This window comes from Phaethon aethereus (assembly GCF_964289735.1).
Source record: "Phaethon aethereus genome assembly, chromosome: 2".
NCBI classification, from domain to species: domain Eukaryota; kingdom Metazoa; phylum Chordata; class Aves; order Phaethontiformes; family Phaethontidae; genus Phaethon; species Phaethon aethereus.
Window position 1 is genome coordinate 148992283 of NC_138582.1, and position 27386 is coordinate 149019668.

Below are 27386 nucleotides of genomic sequence, written 5' to 3' on the forward strand. Positions count from 1 at the left end.
TTTTTGTTGTTTGCTTAAAGATTAAATTTTCATTTTTGTTTGGGATTAACCTGCCCATGGCAGTAACACATATCAAACTGAACTTGTTAGGTTAGTCTACTGTGAAGCAGACCCAGCTACTTCACACCTGTGGTTGCAATGTTGAACCCTGGTGCCATTATTAAAAAGCTAGTCTCTATGCCATCTGTGTACATGGTGAAGAAGAGGTGCTTTTCTGGTTTACTATTCAGAGTGCCTATGTTAAGGTGTCTTTTTGCACGACCCTTGCACTGGCTATTCAGGAAGCCTTTGGAGACTAATTTAAAGTAGATGTCTAAAATTATGCACTATAAATACTCTTTATCTTCATTGAGCATGTCACATGTATTTAACCTGCAGTAACTATAAATGCATGCTCCATCGTATCACTCTGTGGCTTCCTTGTGTAGATAAGGCCAAAAGCACATTTTAGGTGGACAAACTTCTTGAGTAGGTAAGCTTTGAAGAGTGAATTGAACTACTTATAAATAGCGCTCTAATGCAGTGAGCACACAAGGCAAACAGATGGGCTGAACTGCAAGTTGCTGTGAAAGTATTTATAGGTCTGTCATCTACATGCACTGATGAGGATCTGCATGTAATGAAGAGTGGGGGAAAACTGACTGTGAGGTGGAATGAAAGTGGCAAGGGGAGCTCTTCATGTTGTTAAAACTGCAGATAACTCTCATTTGTCCTGTAAAGAATTAGATGGGTTTTGGTGTAATCAAAATGGGCTCCATTTATCTTTAACTGCTTATGTTCCTTAATTTTATTCAAAGATAATACTTTTAAGTGCATAATAACCTATTTTATATTTGTGCTATCTCCTTCATGACTTTACTTTGGCCAGCCTACCTCTGTCTCATCCTTATTACCCTGGATGTTCAAGAGCTGGCTGTTCTTCCACTATTGTATTTTAAAAGACTTTGTGGGAGCTTGATATTCTTCCATCTCACTAGGCCGAAGTAAATAACAGAAAAACATGGGAACTAAGTTACCAACATTTAAACTAAAATTATGCTAGTTAGGCATTTGTGAGAGCTAACTGCCAACAGCTGAATTTTTTTGTGCATTAAAAGAATTTAAATTTGTCTTTTTGAAGTAGCATATCTTTTTCTCCCATGGGAAGAAGATATAACATGACTGCAAATATAAGACTAACTGTAATCTAAGGTAATTAAATCATAATGATACAAGAAAATTTTCAGTGACCAAAATTGCACATAAAAAAAAATATTGCTTTGCTGTGTTTATTGCTGAGCAGTACTGACACTTGCTTGTTACGTAGTATAGTGGCATATGTTTAGAAATGAGAGAAAATTCATGTTAAGTTTAATCATATTAGACGAGATCTTGAAAAGTTCATCCAGTTTATTGCAGAAATTTGTTCTGTTCTACAAGTTCTACTTTTCTTCTAGATGCTTCTGTTAATCTTCAACTGAAACTATCCAAATATCCTGCTATTGTTGTAGTGTTTAGACAAGTGGACAAGAAGTTCACATTAGCAAGATAATTACTTATTATTTTTCTGTCTTTATTGTTATACTAAGCACAGACTTTAACTAGTTTACTGAACAATTTTTTCACCTAAAGATTGTGCTCTGGAGTTTAGACATTCTTCATTCAGAAAGGGGAAAAAAACCCAAACAAAATGAATAGGTGCACTGTAACACCTTCCATCAAGACTTTGAACCTGTGAAGAGGCTGTTAAATTGTGAACTGGGTAAATATCTCAGCTTGTGGCTGCTGTGAAAAAACATCTCTCTTAAGGGAATTTAGTCTGAAGGACTGTGGAGAATCATAGTTGTCTATGTGATAATATATCTTAAAGCATGGAACAGGTTAGAATGTGAGAGTAATTGGGAAAGTAACCATGATATGCTTTATACTTTCTTGTTGTTGAGGTTTTGTTTGGTTGTTTTTGTTTTTTTTTAAAGGATATCCTTCTCCAGAACCTGGAAAAATCTGTGCAGCATTAAATCCTGGCAAAGGTGCTAAGTGGGAGAATCGGGAATGCAGTCAGAAACTTGGCTATATTTGTAAACGAGGAAATGCTACTTTAGAATCTTTCATTATTCCTACAGGTAGGTTTGGTAATAAACGCTCAACAAATTATTAATGACCAGTGGTTTTTATCTGTAATTCTATAGATATTTGTTACTGCACATGGTAAAACTAAGCAAGGGTCTCTGCAGACTGTGGCTTGACCAAGATTCCCTGTAAAACTGAACAGTGTGTACTTCCTTTTTGTTCTGGTCTCCCTACTTCCTGTGTAGTAATCTTTCTTCAGTAGGTTTGAGTTCTAAATTGCAGAAATGGTGGAGTTCTCTTTTCCAAAAAACAAGCAGAACTGTTAGATTTTGTTAGTAAAATGAAGAGAAACAATTTAATGTTTTAAAAAAAGTTGTAAATATCTAAAGCCCCATGTACTCAGTGAAGCTAATCTAGTTCTTGCTGTCATTTTTACTACTTATGACATAGAATAAGTTTGCCAGTGCAAGTTGGTAGTAGAATAGAGGAATTTTTAAAAATTCTTCTGAGAGAGTTAAGTATTTTTTATATATCTATATATTTTATTAATATAGCTATAATTATGTATAGATATACTAAATTATTTATTTGTATATATATAAAAAACTATTTAACTTATTTATGAATACATTTAAATGATAATATACAGACAGCTTTTCAGAAGAAATGTAATTCTGGCACTTGCCTAATGTACATCGGAAGGACGAAATAGGGATAAGTTTTCATAGCTTTATTTAGACCCATTTCCTTATTACCTCTCTATGTACTATAAAAACCTTGTAACTTATTCCCTTGTTTCATCATTCCTTCTTTCTGTTCTTTCCAAGTTTCTTGCTCTTTCCAGGACATATAGGTATCTCCTAAATCCACTGACATTATTTTGTATAGGTTTTTTGAAGTAGAAAGCTAAACCACTACTGGATTTCCAGTCCATTTATTAATATGCATTGCTGGCAAACCAGATGTTTTGGAAAGTCAGTGTTTGACATTTGGCTGAAAAAACATGATTTTTAATGTTTTTCCTGCTTTTGCCAATATATAACCAGTCCAGTCAAAACCACTTAGGACAGAGACTTCTGCCTAATTTGTTTTGCTTTATCGCTAAGAGAAAACAACCACAAGAATGAGCTAGTGTCTCATTAATTAAATATTGAAATCGATATTGAATACTTAAATTAATACTTAAGTACTGAAATCAAGCATATTTGTTGCCTTAGCTGAGAAGGAGGACTTTGGTGCATATTTTAATTATTTTCTAAATTAAGATGTAAAGTTTTGTTAGTATTTGTATACAGCTGATAACCAGATAGTTTAATTTATATAGGTTTTCTTAGATTTGTCAATTGGCTACTGCTCAGCTTTTCAGGTTACGTACATCAGTTCTTAAACACTGATGCTTATAAACATACTCTCTGTTCAATACTGGCTTCTATCTTATTTAGATTTAAGTTCAGTTTTGGGGGGTCTGATGGCTATTTCTTTCTTATGCATTAGGCTTTTGACTCTCTTCCTCCCCCTTCCCCTCCCCCTGGTTTACCAGTAATTTGGCGGAAGAACAGGAATGAGACAAAAGTTTTCAATTGTACAGAAATTGCTGAGTAAACATGGTGACAGATTACCCAGAGATTGGCAGTGATCCACTTCATAAAATATTTTCCAAAATGTCCCGTGGGAGGAAGTCATAAAAGGAATAAGCACGCGATCATGCAAGGTGTTAAGTGGCCTCAGCTTCTAATGATACAAAGGAAAACTCATGGCAGATGATGTTTTCCTGACTAGGGCTCCTGAGTCAAGAAATAAATTAATTGCAAATTAGTACATATACTTAGTTGTGCACTTAACATTAAAGACAGAGGTAATCCTTTGAAATTTTAACCCTAGAAGTTTCAAACAAGTCTAACAAGGCAGTTTGCAAGGACTGTGGGACAGAAGAACACTTTACAACAAAATATAATCATCCTTGTGTCCAAAACAAAGTAGAGGCAAGTCTTCACAGAATATTTATTTTCATTGGAGATGAAGATTTTCACAAAGCCAACAGTTGTATGTTGGGGTTTTTTTTCCTAGCAGAAGTGTTTTTTCCAGCAGGGGGCCACATCATTGTATACAGCTGAGTGATGTATAATTTTAGGACTTCAAAGCATTTACCCTGTAATACAGCAAAGTGGATTAATAGAAACCTGTCCATTTCACCTGCAAAACTTGCTTATTTTTTAACTTAATTTTCTAAGGAAAGGCTGTCTGTCTCCCTGCCTCCACCAAGTGACTGCCAAAACAGATTTCATCCTAATCCAACAAAGTGTATTGATCTTAAAGTATTGTTTCCAAATGTTTTATAAAACATTTGATTAGAGGAAATAAATGCTCTTAGTGTCACTGTTGTGACTGGTGTGTGAGCTCTGTCTTGTCAGACCACATAGGATGAGTGTGTGAGAGAGAAATCTGAATGCCTGAATTATGAGACAAACTTCAGCTAGTGCTTTCACCCTGTTAGACACCCAAGTCAATCACTGTGAGATCTTCAGACTTCAGGAAGCCAAGCTTATAGTTTACAAAAGTATTTGCTCTCTATTTGAGGAATAACCGTTCTATGCTTACAAACTTCATTTCTGCATCTTGATCTATTCTACAGTAAATTCATCAGCTTGACATTTGGTGGGATAGTATTTTTTACACATTAATGTGATTTGCTTTGTAACATCTTATTTGGTGTAATTTGCATTGCTTCTTTTGCTTAAGTCAAATGAAGTTCAGGGAGTACTTGTTTCCATTAGCATGAAAAAATAGATTGTATGGCTTTGTGTTGTCATGTATTTTCTTTAAAAGGAGAAAAGGGAAGCATAGAGTTCATTTTTGCCGAGTACTGGAAATGAAGAACTGAAGACTTTGTCTTACTGAGAAATACCCAGCTATCTCGTTCAATAAGACTTGCACCAAAGAAACTAGACTGTCAACTCCTTTTCTTGTTTTGTGGCCTGCAACAAATTCTTGGTGTTACTGGATTTACAAACAAAAGATTCTCCCACCCTGCCATAGCTGCTTTAGTGTTTACAGTATTAGTCTCAGTCTCCTTTGGTCTGAAAAAGAGACTCATGGACTTGCTGGGGAATAAATACCTTTGTTCAGCCATGTCTGAACTGCTGATGTCTGTTCTATTCAGTGTTTCCAGTTTGCAGAAGGGTGCACTAAGTGTGGTAGAGGTGCGTATTTGCCTAGATGTTTTTTTCAAAGCAATTCTTTGACTGTTGTAGCAAAGCAGTGTAAAATGCATATGCTCAGAGCTGAGACTAGACATGGGAAAAATCAGGCAGCTGTCTGAAGCATCAGACTAACTTCTACAACAGCATTTGCCACTTCTGTCCTCTCTCCCAACACCACCATGTACAGTTTGTTTTTCTGGGGTTCCACCTCTCTCTATTCCAGTTCTCTGACCAAGCACTAAGCCCCTTGTCCTAGGGTGAGAGAGTTCAGTTTAGGTAAAACTTTGTGAGAACACGCTAGTACTTTTTTGAGGCAGGTCTGCAAACAGCACTGTTTATAGCTGTGCTGGAAGTATGTGTTGTGACACTAAGTATCTACTAATCATCAGCCACACAAGGCTGAATTGTTTGCTGAACAGCAATGTGGTTGTTGGCAGTACTGTGATGCTGTTCTGTTCAACTTTTAAAAGCAAGTTTTAAGCATAAATAATTTACTTTGACAATACACTTTTTTCAATGAAGCTTTTCAAAACGATTCCTAAAAGCAGTGTTCTTATTTGGGTTCTCTTGTGATCCTGTAGAACCAGTTATTTTTTTCTTTGCTAGTCTAGCAAATGGGGCTAATCCATAAAATACCTAAGGTTTGGGGGGAAAAAAAATACCCTCATAAATATGTTTTGTAAGCCCAGGTTCTTACCATATAGCTATACAGCATGGAGGAAGAAGAGAAATGCTGACATGAGTGTAGAAAAATGATAAAGCACAGCTCTGCAAAACTTATCTTTTAGTATGTATGTATGCTTGCATATAAAAGTCAAAACTGTGTTTAATGGTAATTTTTAATTCTTTCTTTTCAAAAGATGCAAGCACTTGTTTGCAACTCTAGCGTTCTTTACAACTATCTGGAAGTTTCAACTTTTAATCATGCATACAGATTGTTATCCCTGTACATATTTTTCAGCTCTGCTGTACTTCACGAAGAAAACAGATAATTCATTTGTGTGTTAAATCTCTCCTTATGTGATTTTCAGTCTTTAGTTAAGAATAGAATTCTGAAACTCTTCATGGTAATTTTTCTTTTCAGAGACTAACGTGCCTATTAGATGTCCTGATCAATGGACGTCATATGCTGGTCACTGTTACATAATTCGCAGGGACCCCAAAATATGGAAGGATGCCTTAACATTTTGCAGGAAGGAGGATGGGGATCTGGCGAGCATCCATAATGTTGAAGAGTACAGCTTTGTTATTTCTCAGCTTGGGTACCGTGAGTATTTTTTTACAATAACATGCATATGTTTATACTAAGAAAATAAAAGTGTTTTGAATATGTCTTACCTATTAATAAAAGGAGGAGACTGTTAAAAACATAATTGTTGTGATCACAGGATGCAGAAGGAGTTAAATTTTAAATTTAAAAAATCTTTGGAAGAAAAAAACCCTGCAATAAGAGCATGAAAACCAAACAAACTGTAGTGTCACAGAAAAGCTGTGGTCAATGTTGTGAACTGCATCAACCCCAAACTCCTGTTTCTTAGGGTCTGCTTCTACCTCCTTTTATACAGATTAAAACAATTTTCAGTCTTTTCAGAAGCTGGAAGGATTTTTACTATTGGTCTGCAAAGATAGATGAGGGGAAGGCTAAGTCTGTTGGTCAAAGACAGTTTGGGAAGATCTGGGTTTTATTACCAGCACTGACATGTCCTTATTTTTCAAGTCACGCTGCTTGTGTTTCTTCTGAAAAAGGAAGCTGTCTGTCCCAGTAAATGGATTCAGATGTGCCCCAAATTAAATATGTTACTTAGGTGCTTGGTTTCTGAGCACACATTTGAGTTTTTGCAAGGCAAGTTAGGCTACAGATGCTGTGTGTTTATTAGGGGAGATGCAGCCATGCTGACTCTGAGGCAATTTTGTGGTTTCTATTGCTTTACATGAACCTGACTTTGCATGTAGGATCAGTTACTGCTTTTTGATGAGAGGAGCATGTTCACACCTACGTATGCTTCTTTGCAGTAACTGATCCTATGGGTGCTTTTAGTGCCAGGTAAGTGTGAGTTAGTTTATCCTTCACTGAAAGTGCAGTAAGCTGCTTTGAGCTGCAGTGTAACAGCAGTCTTGGAGTGGCAATCATAAAATAGCTGATATGCTTTAGTTTTGTATCCTAGACAATTCCATGGCAACTTGTGCTTGTCCTCACATTCCTGAAAGAGTGGTTTGTTGTTATTTCATGAACAACATGAAACTTCTGCTCTTTCAAAGGAGATTATTAGGCAAGGTGGGACCTCTTGATGAGACATTATGACATTTGAAAGAAGTTAGGATTTAAAGGAAATCAGTTGTTTTTTCGACTGTCATGGTTTAGCCCCAGCCAGCAATTAAGCACCCAACAGCCACTTGCTCACTCCCCCACCCCTCCCCAGTAGGATGGGGGAGAAAATCGGGAAAAAACTCATTGTTTGAGATAAAAACAGTTTCATAGGACAGCAAGAGAGGAGGAAACAACAGTGGTGATGATGATGATGATAATAATAATAATAATGACAAAGGAATGTACAAGAACAAGTGATGCCCAGTGCAGCAATTGCTCACCACTCGGTGATCGATAGCCTGTCCCCAAGCAGTGATTCCCACCCCTTGGCTAACTCCAGTTTATGTACCAGGCATGATGTTATGTGGTAGGGAATATCTCTTTGGCCAGTCTGGAGCAGCTGTCCTGGCTGTGCCCCCTTTCAGCTTCTTGTGCACCTCCTCACTGGCAGAGCATGGGAATCTGGAAAGTCCTTGACTTAGTATAAGCACTACAACTACTTAGCCACAACTAAAACTTCAGTGTGTTATCAACATTATTCTCATACCAACTCCAAAGCACAGCAATATACCAGCTATCGGGAAGAAACACCAACTCCATCGCAGTCAAAACCAGGACAGTATCCACCCCTTATTTTATACCATTTACATCATGCCTAGGTCCTATGCTTTTCAATACATTCCAATTATTCATCATTACTCTTCCTGTCTTTTAATACATACACACAGATACCATTCTCTTAGTCCATGGGCCATCCCTCTAAAATGTCTGTGGAGTTCATTCAGTCCATGACTTTGGGCTTCATCCATCATAGCAGCCTCTCAGGACAGGGGAGATGGTGTGTGGTGTCCGGAACCAGGACAACACCTCACTCCTTGGAAGTAGATTATTTCATAGTTTAATGCCTTCTCCAAAGACCCTGAACTGACTGTGCTACACTGTTTTTGTAAAAGTGAATGTTTCTGAAAGGCCAATAGTCCTGAAGGAAAGCAGGCTTCTCACATATGGCACACTCACTGCAACAGACTCTTTTGAAAGCATTCTTTTCAGAGGAGTAAAATTGGAACAACTAAAGAAGCCTTTTAAGGCAGTTTATGGCAGTATCAAATTACCCTTATTCACCACTGAGATGAGAACACCATGTACTGCAGTGCCTAAAAAATCTTGTCTGCATCAGAACTCTGCTGCAATAAGTGAAAGAAAAAAAAGTCTATCTTTGTGCCAAACAATTCACAGTCCCATGATAAAACAAAGGAAGAAGGGGTACGATGAGATGAGTATTGTCATAGTAGCCGAGCTTTTGTTGGCAACACCCACAAAGGAGAACTTTAGAGAGGAACATGAAGAAGAATAAAGAAGTGCATTCTGGATGTTTACACAGAAGTCCAACATGTGATATGGCACAAACGTGGTCCAGTGCATGTCTGAGTGAGTGGCTTATTTACAAGTGGCTGGGGGAAAAAACCAAACCCTTGGTATTTAGTCACCCAGCTTTAGAGATGATTGCAAAACTATGTGACAGCGTTTCTTCTTCAGAGGAGAAAATGTTATGTAGGAAGAGGCTCCAGAGAGCCAGACATAGCTCTTGGCTATTTCTGATTTGCATGGCTTATTTAGATGACTTTGATATAATAATTTTGTTAAAGAATGCTGTTTATTTTTCGTATTACGATGGTGTGAGCCCACCACAGTAGGAGCTCTGGCCGTGGATGAGGCTCTGCTGTGCTAGGTGCTCAATAAACAGAGACACAAAGATTTTAACAGATAACTAAACAAAAAAGAAATTAGAGAGCATGGATGGCTGTAGCTAAGGAGGGAATGAGAGCATGATGGGCAGTGGAATTGGAACAGGTTTCAATTTTGGTAGCAGAGAAGAGTTTAAAGGAGGGTACTGAGGTGTGATGTTGGGGGACTTCTGAACATGAAGACTAGTGTGGAAGAAGACATAAAGGTGCCTGTTTGAAAATGGAGTCTGGTGTCCTATGAATCTGTGCCCTTATTCGGGGAGAGATGGTAAGGACAGTATGGATGAGCTATGAGGGCTTATCATACTTAGGTATAATAAAGATGGGAGATACAAGATGGAAAGAGAAAGGAGAGAGAGTTGACTCCATTAAAGTGACAGGCTGGTGATTTTTGCAGCAGCTTGTTTAGTCAAAATGGGAAGCCTCCATGTTCCTGTAACTAGGAGATGGGAGAAGTTTCACAGGATAGTTTTAAGTTTTGCAGGTATCTAGGAAAACCTCCATCTGAAATGTGTTAATCAGAAAGGATTGCCTTGGGGACAATGAATTTTAACTCTTTTACAGGCACTTCTGTTGCTAGTGACAGCAGCAACAGAAAAGAAACAGTTCCAGTTCCATTGAGAGACCCACTCCTGCAGCTAATGTCTTTTTGGGTGGACTCACAGTCCCATTTTTAATTTCTATGGGTGATTTCACCATCAGGTTGACTTATCAGTCTGGATAAAGGAAGACTTACAGAAGAAGGCAAAAACTATGATAACAATCTGAACAGGGAAAACCTCTCAGTGCTGTACATGGATTGTAGAAATGCAAAGTCATAAGCGTTGAAAAAAATTGTTGAAAAGTAGTCTCCCTATCATTTGTGAAAAATGCTCATTATGGGTTAGTTCTAGCAACCAAGTAGTTCATACTCTGGAAAGACTGCTATCTAAGGAAAGGACTGTGCTTGTAGTTGGTCAGTGTGATCTAGGTCATAGTGGACAAAAGGAAACACCTGCTGCCTTTAATATAGGCTGGATGACAGACTATAATTAAATAATAATTTTAAAATTGCCAATTGCACTGAACAAAGTCATAAAATCAGTTCTAGAGAGAAATACCCTTTGATGATGATGGAGCTCAGACTGATTATAAATGCCCAAATTTTTAATCCTCCTTATTGAAATAGTTTATTCAGAGCAAAGCTAGGTCTGAACATTATAGTAGCAGTGTGTTAGAGTGGAGGATTTTAAGCACAGACAAATAAACCTCTAAGGAACAGCTGCTGTAAAGTAACATCCTTTGTCAGTCCTGCACTTTCCTTCCAAACAAAAACCAGCAGTTAACTCCATTAACTGTAAACTGAAAAAAGTCCAACAGCTACATGAATTTCATTTTCTCTGAAATGAAATAAAGTATAGGAACACATGTAATGGGAAAACTTGCAAGTATTCTGGTTGTCAGCTCTAAAAGACAACACTGGGTATCTAAGCATTAGAAAAGAGGGCACTTCTTTCTTCACTATAGTAGAGGAAGGAGGAAAGGGTGACATAGCATTTTATTTAGATGTTTATTCATATCTTGTTACAAGAGTTCTGTGCTGGAAAAAAAGAATGAACCTAGTTGTGCTGCAGCATAATTCAACAGAGTATTTTGGCTGTCACTCTTTTTGTATTGCCACTACAGTGAGTGACCTTTCCTGATGACTGGAGTCATCATATGAGGAACGGTCTGCCCTCCTTATGAAACAGGGAGCCTTCATTTCCTGTGACCACCTTTTAAACTTCCTGAGAATAAATTATTTTCTGTTCCATGAATATAAAGTTCATATCATATAAAAGGACTGTTATTAACCTTGTTAATCATATGTTTTAGAGCCAACTGATGAGCTGTGGATTGGGTTGAATGACCTCAAGGTTCAGATGTATTTTGAATGGAGCGATGGAACACCTGTCACCTACACCAAGTGGCTTCGTGGAGAACCCACTCATGCAAACAACAGGCAAGAGGACTGTGTTGTTATGAAGGGAAAGGTAAAGTCATGTAACTATTGACTTAATTATCTTATAATTTCATTTATTATTTGGGCTTTTTTCTATGCAAGAGCACAAAAGTAGGGCATATTACTGTATGAAGCAGCCTATTTTAGAGTCTTATAGGTGTTACTTTTCTGAGGAAGGATCCCTGTTCAAGGTTGCTAGAAAGTTGTTTTTGTTGTCTTCTCAGAGAAGCAGGCAAGCGATGGCTTTCCTTGAAAGTCCCCCAAGGTCCATATTTCTGGATTTCAGTTTGTGCATGTGGGCTTTTTTTAAGAACCTTTCAATTACACTTTGAAGCACACTAACATATAAATGCTTTTCTTCAGGAAGCTACAAGGACATTTTGGGTATGTTTGGATTTTTTCTGCTTCAACTGAATATGGGATATACACCTACCTTAAAGAATCGCAGTAGCAATTTTTAACGTTAGGGAGAAATACTATCTTTAGAAGAAAATAGAAATCTTCATTTTCTTCTTCTAGGCAAAGTTATAAAACTCGGGTCTAGGTAGATTAGATGTTATGCTTGTATCTGCACTGCACATTGCTAAAGTAGTTAGCAATGGCAAAAAGTAGTTAGCAATGGCAAAAAGTAGTTAGCAATGACACTAGTGGAAGCTTTTACAGAGTGACTGTATACCTACAGTTAAAAGGCTGCTTTGAAAAGGCTGCCTTTTGGAATATGGCAATGATTGATGACCTGGGTGTACTACAAGAACTGAGATAATACCTGGTATAAAAGTCAGTCAGTGTGATGTTGCAAAATGGTATTTTTTCACCTTTGTGATAATTAAAAATACTGAACTTAGAATCATAGAATAGAATCGTAGATTAGTTTGGGTTGGAAGGGACCTTCATCTAGTCCAACCCCCTCTTGCAATGAGCATGGACTTACCACCTCCTTCAGGGTCTACCTGTTTTACCAGGAGGAAAAGAAGTATTTACCCATACCAAAGACATTTTCTTATTTTGCAAAATTAAAATTTTTTCCCCAATTGACCTGAACACTATACAGAGCTTACCTCATAGGGCAAGCCTGCACTCAAGCCCCAGTAGGCCTAGTTTTCTAACTTGCTTCACGTAGGTGCCATCATCAACAGCAACAGTGGCATGTATACATGCAGCTGGTTCATCATTCTGGTGCACAAACACTCAAGTTCAGAAATTGAGACTGAGTGCAGAGGGAAAGGGCTGAACCAGCTCTGCAGTAGGAAGAAGCTGTAGGGGACATAGAGGAGTAAGCAGGTGAAGCACTAGAAGAAATAGAGACCACATTATCAGTTCCAAGAAGGAATGAGAAAGAGAACTAGAACAGCATTCTTGGGAGAGCAGAACTGCAGTAATATCCATGGAAGAAGCAAGCCTGTGGAGAATATAGCATATTATTTTTCCAAAATTGAGCAGAGCTATGTGTGTTTGTGGAGGTGTTCTCTGGCCAGGCCAAAGTTCAGATCTACAGTTTCATTGCTGTATGAACTTATCAGGGAGAAGGAACTTCATGTGTAGTCAGATGTGTCTGGAAGGTTAGAATTTGATGTGTATTTTAGTGAAGAATTTTGCACTGGTCAGAAGTATGGCGAAGATTATAATCTATTAAAATTCCTCTCCACTGTATTAGTGGACATGTTCTGGTGAGAAGAGTGTAAATGTATATTTCTTCCATGGCAACCAGGCCATGGTGCATTATGGTAATTGAACAGTTTTTTAAGGGTGTGAGGGTGTTTGTGCTCCATTGTCTGTGCAGTGGCTATGCCAGTGCTGGTTGAGGATGTAGTAGATGCTTTGCCTAACAGAATTATAGGGTCAGACAGTGGAAGGAAGCTGAATGCTCAAATGTGAGGGTCAGTTAGTTGAGGTTGTAAATGGCAGTTGCTTCAAGGACTTTTATACTGGTCAAGGCTGGAGAACTTTCTCAAGAACAAGAGGTTTGCAAGGTGGCTGGCCTTTGTGCATGTGCGTGGTGAGTTGCAAGGAACACATAGTTGAGGTTTTGTCTCATCTGCCATCCTGTGCCCTTTAGCTACCCTCATCTGTTGGTGTGAACTTTGGGGTTTTGTGGTATTTTACATGGAAGTGTTGGTGCAGGAAGTATTAGAGGAGGTTAGAGGCTAACAATAATTTAATAATTTGGCTGGTACTTTAAAAAAAGTACTGAGAGTACTAAGATTGCTCTACAAGTGTTGTAGAATTTCAGGGAACTTGGATTCAGGTTAAAAATCTCTGTGTACAGAGGCTGAGATCCACTAGATTCTAATTTTGTGCAAACTTAGCAAATCACTTCTTGTGATAGTTTGAATTTGAGCACCTGTTGCATTTCTCTAGGGAAGAGACAGCTACCTCAGTTTGTGTTACAAGATTAGAGGAAAGACACATCTTGTTACTTCCGTAAGACTTTGGGAGAAAGGCAAGGCAGGGAGAGGTTGCAACTAGTCCTATCAGTATCCTCTGGTACAGGGCAGGAAGAGCATAGTCTGGAGTAAATTCATGCCACTCTGCAGTGCCAAGCCCTGAAAGAACTACTGTTGGTTTGCCTGATGTTTTTCCCCCATTCCATGTGGCCATTCATGAAACCTACTGGATAAGGAAATGGATGGCAAAATAGGAGTCATTCCTATTTATGTCCTCACCCTCGCCTTGTATGGTCATTAAAGTCTTGACATGTATGCACAGACTGAACTGTTGGAACATACAAGCAGCTCAGTTACAAGGAGGGAAGAATAGTTACAGACATATGCAGTGGCGTGTGATTGCTTGTATGTGTCTAGTCAGATCTGTTGACAGAAGATGACCTAAGATTATACAAGCAAGCTAACATTTGTTTGGGTATTAAAAGGAAATTTTAATTTAAATTAATGGCCAGGGTCTCAAAGCGTTAAGATTTGGACTCACTTGTCATGTCCTATGTGCTATGCTAAAAGTGGCAGCACTGAGTGCAGCCAGATAACCCATTATTGTTGCTCAGAAGTAGAGTTTCTGATGGCAGGCTGTCATGCTTAATACTATGGTCAAGAACCAGCTGAAAATACTGGTTCAGGCTGCTGGGCCTTGACTTCGGGAAGGGAGGAAGCAGAAGACTCCATCCTCTGGTAGACCAAGCCTTCTCTTCCTTCACCTAACACAATGTCAGTACAGAAGGATCTTGGAGTCTGTATATGTATTGTGAGACTTGTATCTAAACGCCAGAGGACCTTTTAATTCCAACAGCAATAGATAGATATATTTATGGCTGCAGCTATAAATAAAAGTAGCAGCCTGCTGTTCCATTCTGCTGGTTTAGAAGAGCTGTTATCCTTTCACTTGTATCAGAGCTCAAAAGCAATACGGAAAGCATGATGTAGGTTTTGGCTGAAGAAATAAAGGGGATTTTGATTTGTGAAAAAGAAATCTGAAAGAGAGCAAAAGTCTTCAAGTATACAGAGGTTGCAATCAATTCTTCCAATTGTTTATTTAGTAAAAAACAGAACGAGCTACTTAGGGTGGGGTTTTTTGTGTTGTTAAGAGCAGGTTAGCTGGAAGCCAGCAGGGATATTTGAAATAAATTACTTCCTCTCTCACTGTGAGGAATTGAAATAGAGGATGCTTAGAGGTCTTCCAACTAAGTATTTCTTTGGTTCTCGGAGAGTGTGAACTGTTACAAAAGTGTTCCATACCTGCTGCTTTATGAGGCTGGTCTCTCTGCTGCTCATATACGTAGCCGCAGATCAGCTCTTTCATAATAGGTGAGGAGCCACCAGCCAAGCATAATAGCCCAGCCTGCCGGGCCAGAGCCTGTGTAGCCAGAGCCTCTCCCACTGTCCCCAGTGAGGGAGCAGGGCAGGTGGGGCAGGCAGCTGGGGGCAGACTGGAGCCCACATCTGGGATGATGAGGCGGGTCCAAGGTAAAGCCAAGTAGCTGAGTCAGGTTCAGGTCTGGAGAGCGTAACCAGGGTCAGACACAATCCAGTGGTTGCTAGGCGAGACCATACTGACAAGGCAAGTCCAAGATCAAGCCAGGAAGACAGTCCAAAGGTCCCAGGTCTAGATCAACAAGGCCCATAGCCAGGTACAGACATTGCTGGAGCTTGAGAGAAGTACTTCTTTTACAGCATGGACAGGGATTGAAGGCCCAGGTCTGAACTTAAGTGGAGCCCGTGGGCAGGCAGGTGGGTGGAGGCTCCGAGTGAAGAACGCTGGGGGCCATTTGGGTCTATTGCTGCCCTCAGGCCACTAATGGAAAGTTAGAAATGAATTAGCAAGGCATGCAACAATGCCATCAAAAAGGACTTCTGTTTATAACATGCTTGTTCATTGTTTTATGATTTTTGTCTATCTTTCATTGAATTTGGTGGTCATAGGTGCAGTTTTATTTGAATTCCTCCTTCAGTACATTGTTTTTAATTTTTATTTTAATTTAACTCTGTACCTTTTGGACAGTAATGCAAATTAATGTGATACAAATTTGATAAGCTGTAAAGAAGCTACCATTTTTCCAGTTTACTATTTTGAAAGGGTAGCTGTTGATATATGCTATGCTTTAGTTTTTCTACTATTCTTTTTGATGGGAAGACTCTTTTGCTTTCTATACCAATTAGTAAGTCAGACTGGAAATGTTTCTTTCAAGGATAAATTTTCAGGGCTTGATGCTTGCCATCAGACCAGGTTTTCCCTTGGGTTCAAAAGTCAGTAATTTCTGTTGTGAGAGTTACAGATTAAAAAAACACAACACATTTTAGCTATATACAGACTTTTCATATATGTGGCTTTTGTGCGGAAAGCTAATTTTATTGTGTGTTCTTCTGAACTCTTTCAAAATACCTATCTATTAAATAGTTTACCTTAGTAGGAAAAGTAACTTCAGAGTCCATGGAAGTTGCACTAGGCCAGTATCTCTTGGGATCAGCCATCAACTGACCAAACAAAGTATAATTATAAGTTGACTTTCCCTGGTTTTTGTTGAGGTTTGTCTACTTAAGTACACATATGGTTTCATTGCTGGTTATTTTGGGTTGTTCACTCCTTGGCTGAAGTACTCTGAATCCATCGTTTATTTTTATGGAACAAAACCTGCCTCTGTCTATGAAACCACCTTCTTTTTAAAGGAAGTGTTTGGGTTTAGTTAATGAGGAAGTAGGAGAACAGAGGGATATTTGCAAAAGGCAGCTGATAAGACATGGTAAGAAGTCCCTAGAAATTACTGCATGAATTTCCCAGAAGACACAGTTAAGGGAAGAGAGCAAAGGATCTTCCTGCAACTAGAGAGCCAAAGCTTCAGAGTAAGTTTTCCCGTGTTGAAGAGGTCTAAAGGTTGTGAAAGTTGTGATGATTTCTTCCAGGCTGAGAAGGTCAGAATTTTAGGTGGTTATCTGAAATGCCTACCAGCCCAGTGAGACTGAGAAAGAAATGGTAGGAGATGATGAGACAGCCACCAATGGACTTCCGTTGTGGTCAGCACAGGACAGAGAAGATACAAGCACCAGCTGAACATCCTAGGGTTCTTCATTGCTGTAGGCGGTAGTGTTGAGCTTTGGGAGAGTGTTTGCTGGAAGTGGTGTTTGTTGAGGTTCTTGAGGACTTTGCATATTGTGGCACAAGGGATTGTGTATTACCATGATCATTATTTTACGTTTGTGGGGAGAGGGAAGGAAAAAAAAAAACAGGGGAAGAAAAAAGAAAGAAATTGCCACCAACTGCTATGATTTTGCTTTTACAGAAGTGGAGTCTTTAAGGCACAGGCAAGAGAGTGCTTTGCACAGGGGTTTCTCTTCCTCTCCCAATACCTTAGTTCATCTGTTGAACCAAAATGTATGTAAAATATAGCAGGACCATGGTGTGAGGTTCCTTGCTTTAAGTACAGCTCCCACTGAAAGTCATTGTTTCTTCTGAGAATCTGTAGTATGAGGAGTAACACTGTTAATTCTAACTTTGAAAAAGAACTTTTTGCATCTTCAAAGTTTTATAAAAGTATTAACTAAGGAATGTAGTCTTCTGATTTTTTTCTGTTGTGACTGGATTTCTGCAGGGAGAGAAGACATCTCCCTTTCCTCCTGCATGCTTATTAAATCAGTAAATCAGTCTTTGTAAAGATGGTGTATTGCTGTCACCTGAAAGGGTTCACTTTTCAGAAGGGTAAAACACCAAGGAAGGTGTAAGTCAATGGTGAATCAGCCCCAGTAGAAGTGAGGTTGTAATGAGGTTGGAATTAAGTACTGAACTTAGATGTAGGTTTTACTTCTTTTAAAGCTAGCAAAAAAGAATTAAATACTTAAAAACATAAAGCACCTTTTTTGAAGACTAAATCCCACTTGACTGTGATGTTCTGTTCTTATGTTCAGGATGGATTTTGGGCAGACCATTCTTGTGAAAAGAAAATTGGCTACATCTGTAAAAGGAAACCCATGTCAGAAGCTCCTACAGAAGAGGAAACTATTGAGATGGGCTGCCAGAGAGTAAGTGAAGAAAAAGCTGTCTGATCTGAATAGGCTGCTGGGAATTATTAAGAGGAGAAAATGCCACCTAGGTGACAGATAAAGCAGGAAAAATGGGTTCTGTTTTGTCATCCTCAGAACAGTTGGCCTTTTTATGGCAGATGAGATAGGTAATTATATGTGAAAAATTGTTTTGTAAAACAAAATTTTTAAAAGTTTGATCCCACCTGTTTCCAGTCTGGCTTTTTCAGTTCAGTTGTTCCTTTGTCTGACAGTTAGCCTACAGTGGTATAAATCAGTTTTGGTTTTTTGTTTTTTTTTTTTTTTTAAGAAGTTTAGAAAAGCTGCAACATATGTGATCACTTAATGCTTATTTTGACAGGGTTGGAAAAGACATGGTTTTTATTGTTACTTCATTGGAAATACATTTGTATCATTTTCTCAAGCAAATCAAACCTGTGAAAGGCATCAGGCCTTTTTAGCAACTATTGAAGACAGGTATGTAAAAGACAACATTTATGGGGGGATCACATGAGGATTTAACATCTAGCATCATCTGAATATCAAAATAAAGACCCTGATCTGGACAAAAATCTTGCATGAGAGGACAGCTATCAGTAGATACAGAACTTCTCAAAGTCTTTGCATGTATATTCAAATACAGGAATTCAGTTTATAGTAAAAATAGGTAATGGCTGTGAAATCAGTATTGATGTAGATGGTTATGTCAAGGAAAAAATAGAATTATGTTTTTTGTTTCCTTAATTGTAGTGGCTGGAGGATGAGTTTTACTTGAGTGAGGGATGCAGAATCCCATTTTGATGATTAAATAAGGAGATATGGCTCTGAATTCTTTTGAAAAGGTAGTTCAAATAAGCAAGAGCATATTATTTTCACCTATCTGGTCTTAGGATTGAGCTACTTTTAAAGAAATTAAGTACAAACCAAAATTATAATAGAAGTTCTTGGTACCTGAAAATGCATCACAGTTCAGCCAGGGTTCAGTGTGTGCTAAACTTCTGAAGAACTGGTGTACATTATTGAATGTGGAATACTGGGAAAATGAAAGTTAGGGTTAAGAAAGAAAGCTTATTTTGCTTGTAATTGACTTGATATTTTACACTTTCTCTTACTTATTTCTATAAAATTTAAATAGATACGTCTAGTGTGAAAACTCTATCTGTCATGAATGGTAGCCCTCTAAATGTATGTAGCACTGCAGCTGTCATAAAAATGGTTTAACATTAATATGGTCTTCAGAGTATACTTCGTTAAGAGGAGACTTCTTTTATTTGCTTTGATTTCTTAAGAGCTGTTTGTTTAAACACCATACTGAACTATGACAGTCGTCATGTCTACATAGGTTTGTTTCCCAAACTTCTCTACTTCTGTGTATTTCTTCAATAATGCTGAGATTCCTTTTCCAGTTTTGGATTTGCCTAAAACAAGAAGTCATTAAAATACAAGAGTACTAGAAACTCTGAAAAAATACAGTGGTATAACACATAAGTCCTGTCAGGTTTCTTCTTTTCCACCAATTTCATGTCAATCTGTGATTATGTCACTTTCTTTACTGGAGATCCAAAGGGAAGGCAGAACACCCTGGTATTGAAGCTTACAAAGTATCTGTTATATAATGTTTTGTTATGTGCTTTGTTCAAGTAAATCCACCCAAGCTATGCTTTCAAGAAGGTACAGCAGTAATTCTGAGAAAATAACAGCTTTTTACAACTTTTAAAAAGAAATTTAACAGTATTAATTTAATGATGGTGTTCTTTTGAACAGATACGAACAAGCCTATCTGACTAGCCTGGTTGGGCTGAGAACAGAAAGATATTTTTGGATTGGGCTTTCAGATGTAGAAGAAAAGGGAACGTTCAAGTGGGCTAACGGTGAATCTGTCTTATTTACACACTGGAATTCCGAAATGCCTGGTACGTATGGCTCTATATTGTTTAATGAGTCCAGTGCCCAAAATACATTGATCATTACTTGAATTTTTTTACTTCATTCCTTAGCCCTTGTTTGATATTATAATGACTACTTGTTCTCAAATATATCTGGATGCTTTCTCAAGCATGCAATACTGCTGCTAACTTTCTGCTTACTGCTGAAATGAGTTTTTAACATGAGCTTGAGAAGAAACTTTAAATTGAGATCAAGTTTCTGATTTATGTCTTTTCTGGGAAAACCTGTGTCTGTAGTACTCCGGAAAAGCAATCTCTGCAGGCATATTGCATCCTGTGTGCGAGTCCTGCCTGTTCAGCCATATCTCATAGTACACTTTCTCACTGCATGTTCTGAGTTGTGCGAGGTAAAAGCATGCATGAAGCATCTCTAGTCCTAGAGAAAATGGGATTGAAGGGAGGGACAAGAGGGCCAAGGGAATATTTGTGTTTAATCTTTTTTAGTTAATATCTCTGCTAGGTTAATTGTGATTTCGTTATGTACTAAGTTTTGTTGATGAAAACATTGCCATTTTTTTCTGTTCTAATAAAATTATGGGGGTGGGAGGTGATTTTATTTTTGACATGATCACATCAGAAAGAGGATGTGAGCCTTCAAGGTTCTGGTGCAATGCATTTGCCTTTCGGGAGGTCCTCTGATTCTCTTTAATTTCAGTGCCTAAATGCTGATTTCAATGTGTCAGGTGGAGTGGTAAGGCTATGTAGACCATGAAGCCAATACTAGGACTACATATAGCAAGTTCATTTTTGAAAATCATAGTCAAATTAGACAAATTTGAGAAACAAGTTCTAATCACATCTTCAGTTTTAGAGGAGAATTTGTTGGATAGCAAATTATGATGTTGCTAGAGTCAGCCACTGGAGGTGATTTGATGTGAGGCACAATTCAGTATCTCAGGTGTGGATGAAACACACTTTTTTTCCTTTTTTTTTTTTTTCATGAATTAGAATCATAGAATCACAGAATGGTTTGGGTTGGAAGGGACATTTAAAGATCATTTTGTCCCTACCCCCTGCCATGGGTAGGGACATCTTGCACTAGATCAGATTGCTCAAAGCCCCATTCAACCTGACCTTGAACTTTCCCACTGATGAGGCACCCACAACTTCTGTGGGCAACCTGTTCCAGTGTCTCACCACCCTCACAGTAAAAATTTCTCTCTTCCGTCCAATCTAAACCTACTCTTTTTCATCTTAGAATTGAAATGTTGCACCTTGGCCTGTCACTACCAGCCCTGGTAAAAAGTCTTTCTCCATCTTCCTTAAAAGCCCCCATTATTGAATGGCTGTGATAAGGTCTCCCTGCAGCCTTTTCTTCTCCAGGTTGAGCAAGCCTACTCCTGCAGCCTTTCTTCTTAGGAGAGGTGTTCCAGCCTTCTGATGATTTTTGTGGCCCTCCTCTGGACCCACTCTAATGTTAGAAACATTTTTGACTCTGTACAAAGACTTAATTTCTGTCAGAATAGAATATGAAGTTTTCTCAATTCTTATGATCCCCTAAATACTGCTTTTGTGCATTCCTGTTTACAACCAGGAAGAAAGCCGGGCTGCGTTGCCATGAGGACTGGAATTGCAGGTGGATTATGGGATGTAGTGAAATGTGAAGAAAAGGCAAAGTTCCTATGCAAAGTGTGGGCAGAGGGAGTGACACTTCCACCTGTTCCTACAACAACTCCAATTCCCCAGTGTCCAGAAGGTTGGGACTCAAATAGTCGTATTAGCTTCTGTTTCAAAGTAAGTATGTTGCTTATTTTGCATTAAAGTAGTTTCCATTTGCTGCACATATATGCAATAAAAATTGGTATACATATTTATTACCGTTTCATAAGCTTATTTACAGATTATTATGTAGAGGTCTTGTTCACTTCTATTGAAATGCTCATGGTTTTGTTTATTCTGTTAAAGTCTGATTTTCAGGTCTGATCTTCTGATCCTAATTTCCCATTCTTTTAAGATTAAAAGTGCCTCTCTCCTAGTTGTTGTCTTGCAGCAGATACTCCTGTCAGCAATGCAGTTTGCTAACTTGCCTTAAAGACACTCATACTAAACCTGTATTTCACAGAGATGAACACTTATAAACGCTATATTTAAAGTTTCTGTAATATCCACAGAACAAGTTAATTGTAAATGAATTGCTTTTGAGTGGCTGATGTTTCTTGATCATGTGGTCTATATGGTCTATTCTGTCTGATTGCAAAATGCTCTCTTTAGCCTTTTTCAAGAGGAGAGCAAAAGAAAACATGGCTTGAATCTCAAGAGTTTTGTCGAGCTATAGGAGGAGATCTGGCCTCCATTAATGGTAAAGAAGAACAGTATGTGATATGGCGTTCCATTGCGTGAGTATCTGTAGCGTGGTAATCCAGTCAATGTAATTAGCCTTTTGATCTTTCTGAAGCATTTAATTTTAGGTGTATATTTTTACTTCAGTATAAGCCAGTCTGGATTCCTTATCTGTATCTGTATCACACACATAGCAAAACAGCAGAGCTGATCAAATAGTAGGAGTTGTATGACTAGTGGCAATCACCCCAGAAGCTAATGTTAAAATGAGATTGGCAAGACACCTACTTGAGGCAAGTATCATCTGATGTAAAAATATTTACTGTGGTTTTGTGGATGTTATAAAATTACCACAGATGCCAGTTTTTTCACATAAGCAAGTGTACAAATAAAGATAACAGTCATGATACAAATCTGATCAATATGTTGATTGATTGTCACTTTTATGAACTAATCAGAAAGCAGAAGCAACTGCAGATTGATTTTTTCCTACACAGGGAATATACATAAGGTTGGTAAGTCCCTGAAATGTAAAAAGCAGGTGTGATTTCATTTCTGATTGAGATCAAATACTCTTAAAAATGTAACACTTGCCATATGATCTGAATTGACTGGGCTCAATGAACTTGTACATCCTTGTCTAACTAGGAAGCAAAATTAAAACATGTCAGCACTGCAAAATGCTACAACCATACTAGAATCCCAGCCACATACTTATAGTAAGGAAGAAATCTCAGATGCTGCATTACCACAAATTGACTCAGTAAATTCAGATAAATCAGTAAAGTCTGTCTGCTTGCAGACAAGAATTAGTTTAAGGTGCTATTTTTTAAAGGTGATTCAACTGCAGCGATTAACTATATGTTTGGAAACAGTAAGTGCCTTTACAGAGAAAATGGAGGATTGATAAATAGAGCAATAGTAGCTATTGAACCATTATCCAAAAGTATTAAGCCACCATATTTTCAGGATTTGGACTGGATCTGGACATTTCTTGGTCAGTATTTCAATCTGTCTTAGTTAATGTATGGTGATAACAGCTAGAAGTGGTTGCATGTTAATTAATTTCCACCCTGGTTGTTACTGTTTCTAACAGCTTTAAGGATTATTTTTAGAAAAGCTTATTAACTGTTGTGAACGATAGGTTAGTAAAAATACTGTAATGCTCCTATTACTTTTGGGTTTATGTTTAAAATTCTTATAAATGGGACATTTATTACTTTTTTTTTTTTCTGTTTGTTGGGGTTTTTTTCTTTTTTTTTTTTAGGAACAGTGGCTATTACCACCAGCATTTCTGGATGGGCTTATATTACTTGAATCCTGATGATGGCTTTGTTTGGAGCGATGGATCTCCAGTGAGTAATTTAATTTTCCACAGCTGTTATTTTGCATTCCCTGTGCTTCTCAAGTGTGTGTGGTGTATGTGTTTCTGTGTATTTTTATGCTTGATCATAACCCTTTACTGTATGATGCTGTCTTTAGGAAAGCTTATGAATAGCAATTTCATGGCTTGATTGTTTTGGCTAACGCATACTGATGTTTGATAAGAAAACGTGTATTGAATCAACAAGAAAATTAAATTCATGTGCACTAAAAGGATGTTCTTATAAATGCAAAGATTTTTTGAGAAAAATAATCATATATTTAGAAATTCTCTTCTTTGCTACTTACATCTTTATCTGAAATGGCCTACATTCCATAGAGCTGAAGGCAGTTGTTTTATGCCAATGTGAATTGACTGTACTTTAGACTAAAATATAAAACTGTGGAAACAAAAGCGGTTTTGGAGATGCGGGTGTATTTCACACAAGGTTGGTCAAAATATATTGATGGAATTTTACCATACAGAAAACTGAAATTGGAATTTATACAGGAGAATTAGAATAGCAGTAATATTTTTCTGAGAAGAACACCACATTTTTGTTGTGTCTCAATAATGTCCTACTATTTTACTCATAGAGGATATTTACTTAATTTGGTATCAACATGTAGCATGCCCCATCATTCTTATTACATTAATTTTACAGAATTTAGGTCCTACAAGAAATGTCAATATTATTCCAAGTGTGATCAGAAACAACTGTTATCTAAGCTGCAGTCCAGTTACAATCTGGAAAAAAGTTTGAATTGTCAGCATTTGCACAGGGACAGTCTGGTTTCCTCTAAGTTTTTTAAAATGACACTAGGAGCAAGTTGTAGGTCTGGTTTGATGCTGTCTCCTCCCTCTCTCCATTATTTTCTTTCTATATAACAGAATCTTGACAAAACCTTTTCTGTCATAGGTGAGGTATGAAAATTGGGGGTTTGGAGAACCCAATAATTATCAAGGAATTGAACTTTGTGCAGAGATCAGTGGTGATTCCAGCATGCTTTGGAATGACAGGCACTGTGATTATCTATATGGATGGATTTGCCAGATAAGAAAAGGTATCACTTATTCCTATGTATTAGTATAATATGAAAAGATTCTCGGTTGATTTTTTATTAACTTCAAGAAATAAAAAAATTCAAAACCTGTTTTTTTCAGAAAGGTTCCCTGTGGAATGTGAAATATCAAAGTGGTGTAAGGATTTCCATGTCTTTGATACATTTAAAGATACGGAGTCTTTGGTGCCCTGCTGGGACTTCTCAATGATCTTTCTCTATGATTTCAGGAAGGGAAATGTGATACTTGAAAAATAGGAAATGTTACTTTGAATATTCACATCCACTTTTGACTTTTCATTTAGAGAAGTTCATGCCTTCTTTAAGTAATCCTATTTTGGATTTTTTTTTTTCTTTGAGTTTCAAGTTATTAGAAAATAGTTTGCAAATCAGTTCACATACTTGAATTTTTATGTGTGAAAGCTCCCTCCTTTACTTGGCTCAGGTACTGTTTTGTCAGCTAATTGAATCTGTAGTTGCAAGATGGAGCCTCGTTTCGAGACACTTTATTTTACTTTGAGTTTTATATTCACTTGTTGGTTTCTTGCTAAATTCTCTTGAGATCTGAATTTGGATGCTTTTTATTTTCTGTAGACATCAAGACAAAATTTATAATTCAGGGAAATCTTGATTTCCACAAGCAGTGCATCTGTCTAAGTTTGAGTATTTTAGAAAGTGCTCATTTAAACATTTTACTACATTCTTACATTGGGAGTTAGGGGGGGCAAAATAAAGATGCTGCATTAGATTATTGACAATAAAGTACCAGGTCCGCTTTATATTGGTAAAATATATATATAGCCTACATATAGGAAGATAATTTCTTATTAAATGCCGGTATCTGTGAGATTGTCTTTTACCACAAAATAAATTGGTAAGCCTATAAAGACAGAGACCTCCTGTATTAGAAATTGTTTTCCTGAGATGCTAAAATATCATCCAGGATTACATCTCCTGGGAATGGAGGAGGGAATTCTTTAGTCTGATGTCTGATGTCTTCTTTTCAGAAAGGACCAGTTAATTTTTTAGGATCTTTTCCAGTGCGATTTTATCTAGGGAACTTTTTAAGATCCAGGTAGAAGTTCTTCTCAACCGGAGAAAGATGGAACGAACCTCACTCTGTAGTAGCTAGGGCACCCCGGAAGAAGATAACCCAGCCTGCATTCCTGCTGCCTGTGGTTTAAGCCAGATTTTACATATAAGTGACCTGGGGAGAGGAGGGAGAGGGAGATACAGGAGTGCCTTAATAGAGTTAATGCTTTGGGACATAAGGTTTTCTGCATCTAGTGAATACCAAAAATAATTACTTAATTCAGCTAAATTTCAAGGTATTTTATAATACCTTGCACATAAGGAATAGCCTCAGGGAACAAGAATATGTATTTAAAATTGACTAGTGTACCAAAAATAAGAGAGTTAGGGTATTTACTTCCTTCTAGTTTCTGGTGTTAAATCCATCGCTAACTGTAAAATTCATTGTCAATAGAAAAAACATGCCTATCAGTCACAGTAAGTATTTTCTCTTACAGCAGAAAGTGTACAATCATGATAAATATTTTTTTCTTACAGGAGCAAATGTGAAGCCTGAACCAACAGAATCTCCTGCACCCAGTAAGTGCAATTGCTAGTACTATTTATGTGTGTGTATGTTTAAAAGCATTTTTAAAATTTTACTAATGAGAATGTCTTTTATCTCAGGAACAATATAGTTAGCTTACCATTTATCTTACAGAATACAAGGCTACTGAGGATGGATGGATTATACATGAAGACAAACAATATTATTTCAGCACGGAGACTGTTCCTATGGAAAAAGGTCGGGAGTTCTGCAAAAGGAACTTTGGAGACCTTGCCGTCATTGAGAGTGAAAGTGAAAGAAAGTTCCTCTGGCGATATGTAAGAAAAATCATTAATACTATGGAATAAGTCATCCAGAACAAGTGAGCATGGGCACAAATCCCTTTCACCCTGGTGTTCTCCCCACAAGTTTTCTGATAGTGGAACAGTAGCATTAAGCCAGATTAATATGAAGAACAAACTCAAGTGTTTTTTTAGGTTGTTTCATAGCTGAGACAAGGGCAATTTTGGTCTGGTATTTTGTATGGAAATAAGTACAGTAAGCATTAAACAGATCATTATCTGTATTTCTTATTCAATGTGGCAGTTACACTATATCTATCTGCAACTGGTAATGTGCTAAGGTAAATCTTAATTCTTTTAATTGATCTGTGGCTTGGTTTTAGCAAGAAGTATTATACTTGTGAACTATGATACTGTAAGGTGGGTGAGTTAACTGAAAGTAAAGTTTATCAACAGATAAACTCAAGATATCTTAGGTAGGGGATCAAAACAGATAGTGGCTTACATGTAACACTCAGAACATTGGCTTTTGATTTTGTCAGTGTATCTGGAATGTAGTCTACCTAGCAGCCTCTTTTTGGTCCTCAAGTTAGTGCCTTTGCCTCCTTCTTCTTGTGGAGAGAATAGAATTATACAGGAAGAACAACTTGAGGCATGGATTATGCCATGAGAAAGAGCTTTTAAATGGTATTTCCTAGGTGGCTGGGGTTGGTTGTCTGTTTATACTGTCTTGAGGTCAAGATCTTTTAATCAGTAATGTGCTTAAAAATCAGATCTGAACTACATAAAACTTTCCTAAACTGGCTGAAGAGTGGCAGTGAGACGACACAAGGGCCTATATGAATTTATATCCAAATTGTAGGAAGGCTTGTCCTTTGCAGATTATGTCCACTGCAGAGACTGTGCAAGAGGCGCTGATTTCAGTGACTTTCAAGTAAGACTGTGAGAAGTGTTAATATAGTGACCACACCTTTTGGCCGATGGTGAAGTTTGACTGTGGACTGTCAGCTGTGAGCTGCTTTAACTTAAATGTGGTAGCTAGAGAATGTAGCAGTTCATATCCTCTGTCAGTCAGACATATAATTACTCATTATTAACATAATAGATTTCTATGATAAAAAGAGGACATTTA

The 27386-nt window shown here is 37.7% G+C and overlaps 1 protein-coding gene across 2 annotated transcripts in view; it reads left to right on the forward strand.

The window, feature by feature from the left end:
* The window catches only part of LOC309417136 (macrophage mannose receptor 1-like), a gene marked incomplete at both ends in the record, with an annotated part of 63163 nt that overhangs the window by 15625 nt on the left and 20152 nt on the right, over positions 1 to 27386 (forward strand). For both annotated transcript variants that reach the window (XM_082014581.1, XM_082014582.1), the window contains 12 exons: positions 1956 to 2102; positions 6334 to 6516; positions 11157 to 11314; positions 17631 to 17744; positions 18106 to 18221; positions 19509 to 19657; positions 21225 to 21424; positions 21902 to 22026; positions 23238 to 23325; positions 24253 to 24397; positions 25964 to 26005; positions 26127 to 26290. In XM_082014581.1, coding sequence (XP_081870707.1) covers positions 1956 to 2102; positions 6334 to 6516; positions 11157 to 11314; positions 17631 to 17744; positions 18106 to 18221; positions 19509 to 19657; positions 21225 to 21424; positions 21902 to 22026; positions 23238 to 23325; positions 24253 to 24397; positions 25964 to 26005; positions 26127 to 26290 — 1631 coding nt within the window. The remainder of the gene's footprint in view (positions 1 to 1955; positions 2103 to 6333; positions 6517 to 11156; positions 11315 to 17630; positions 17745 to 18105; positions 18222 to 19508; positions 19658 to 21224; positions 21425 to 21901; positions 22027 to 23237; positions 23326 to 24252; positions 24398 to 25963; positions 26006 to 26126; positions 26291 to 27386) is intronic.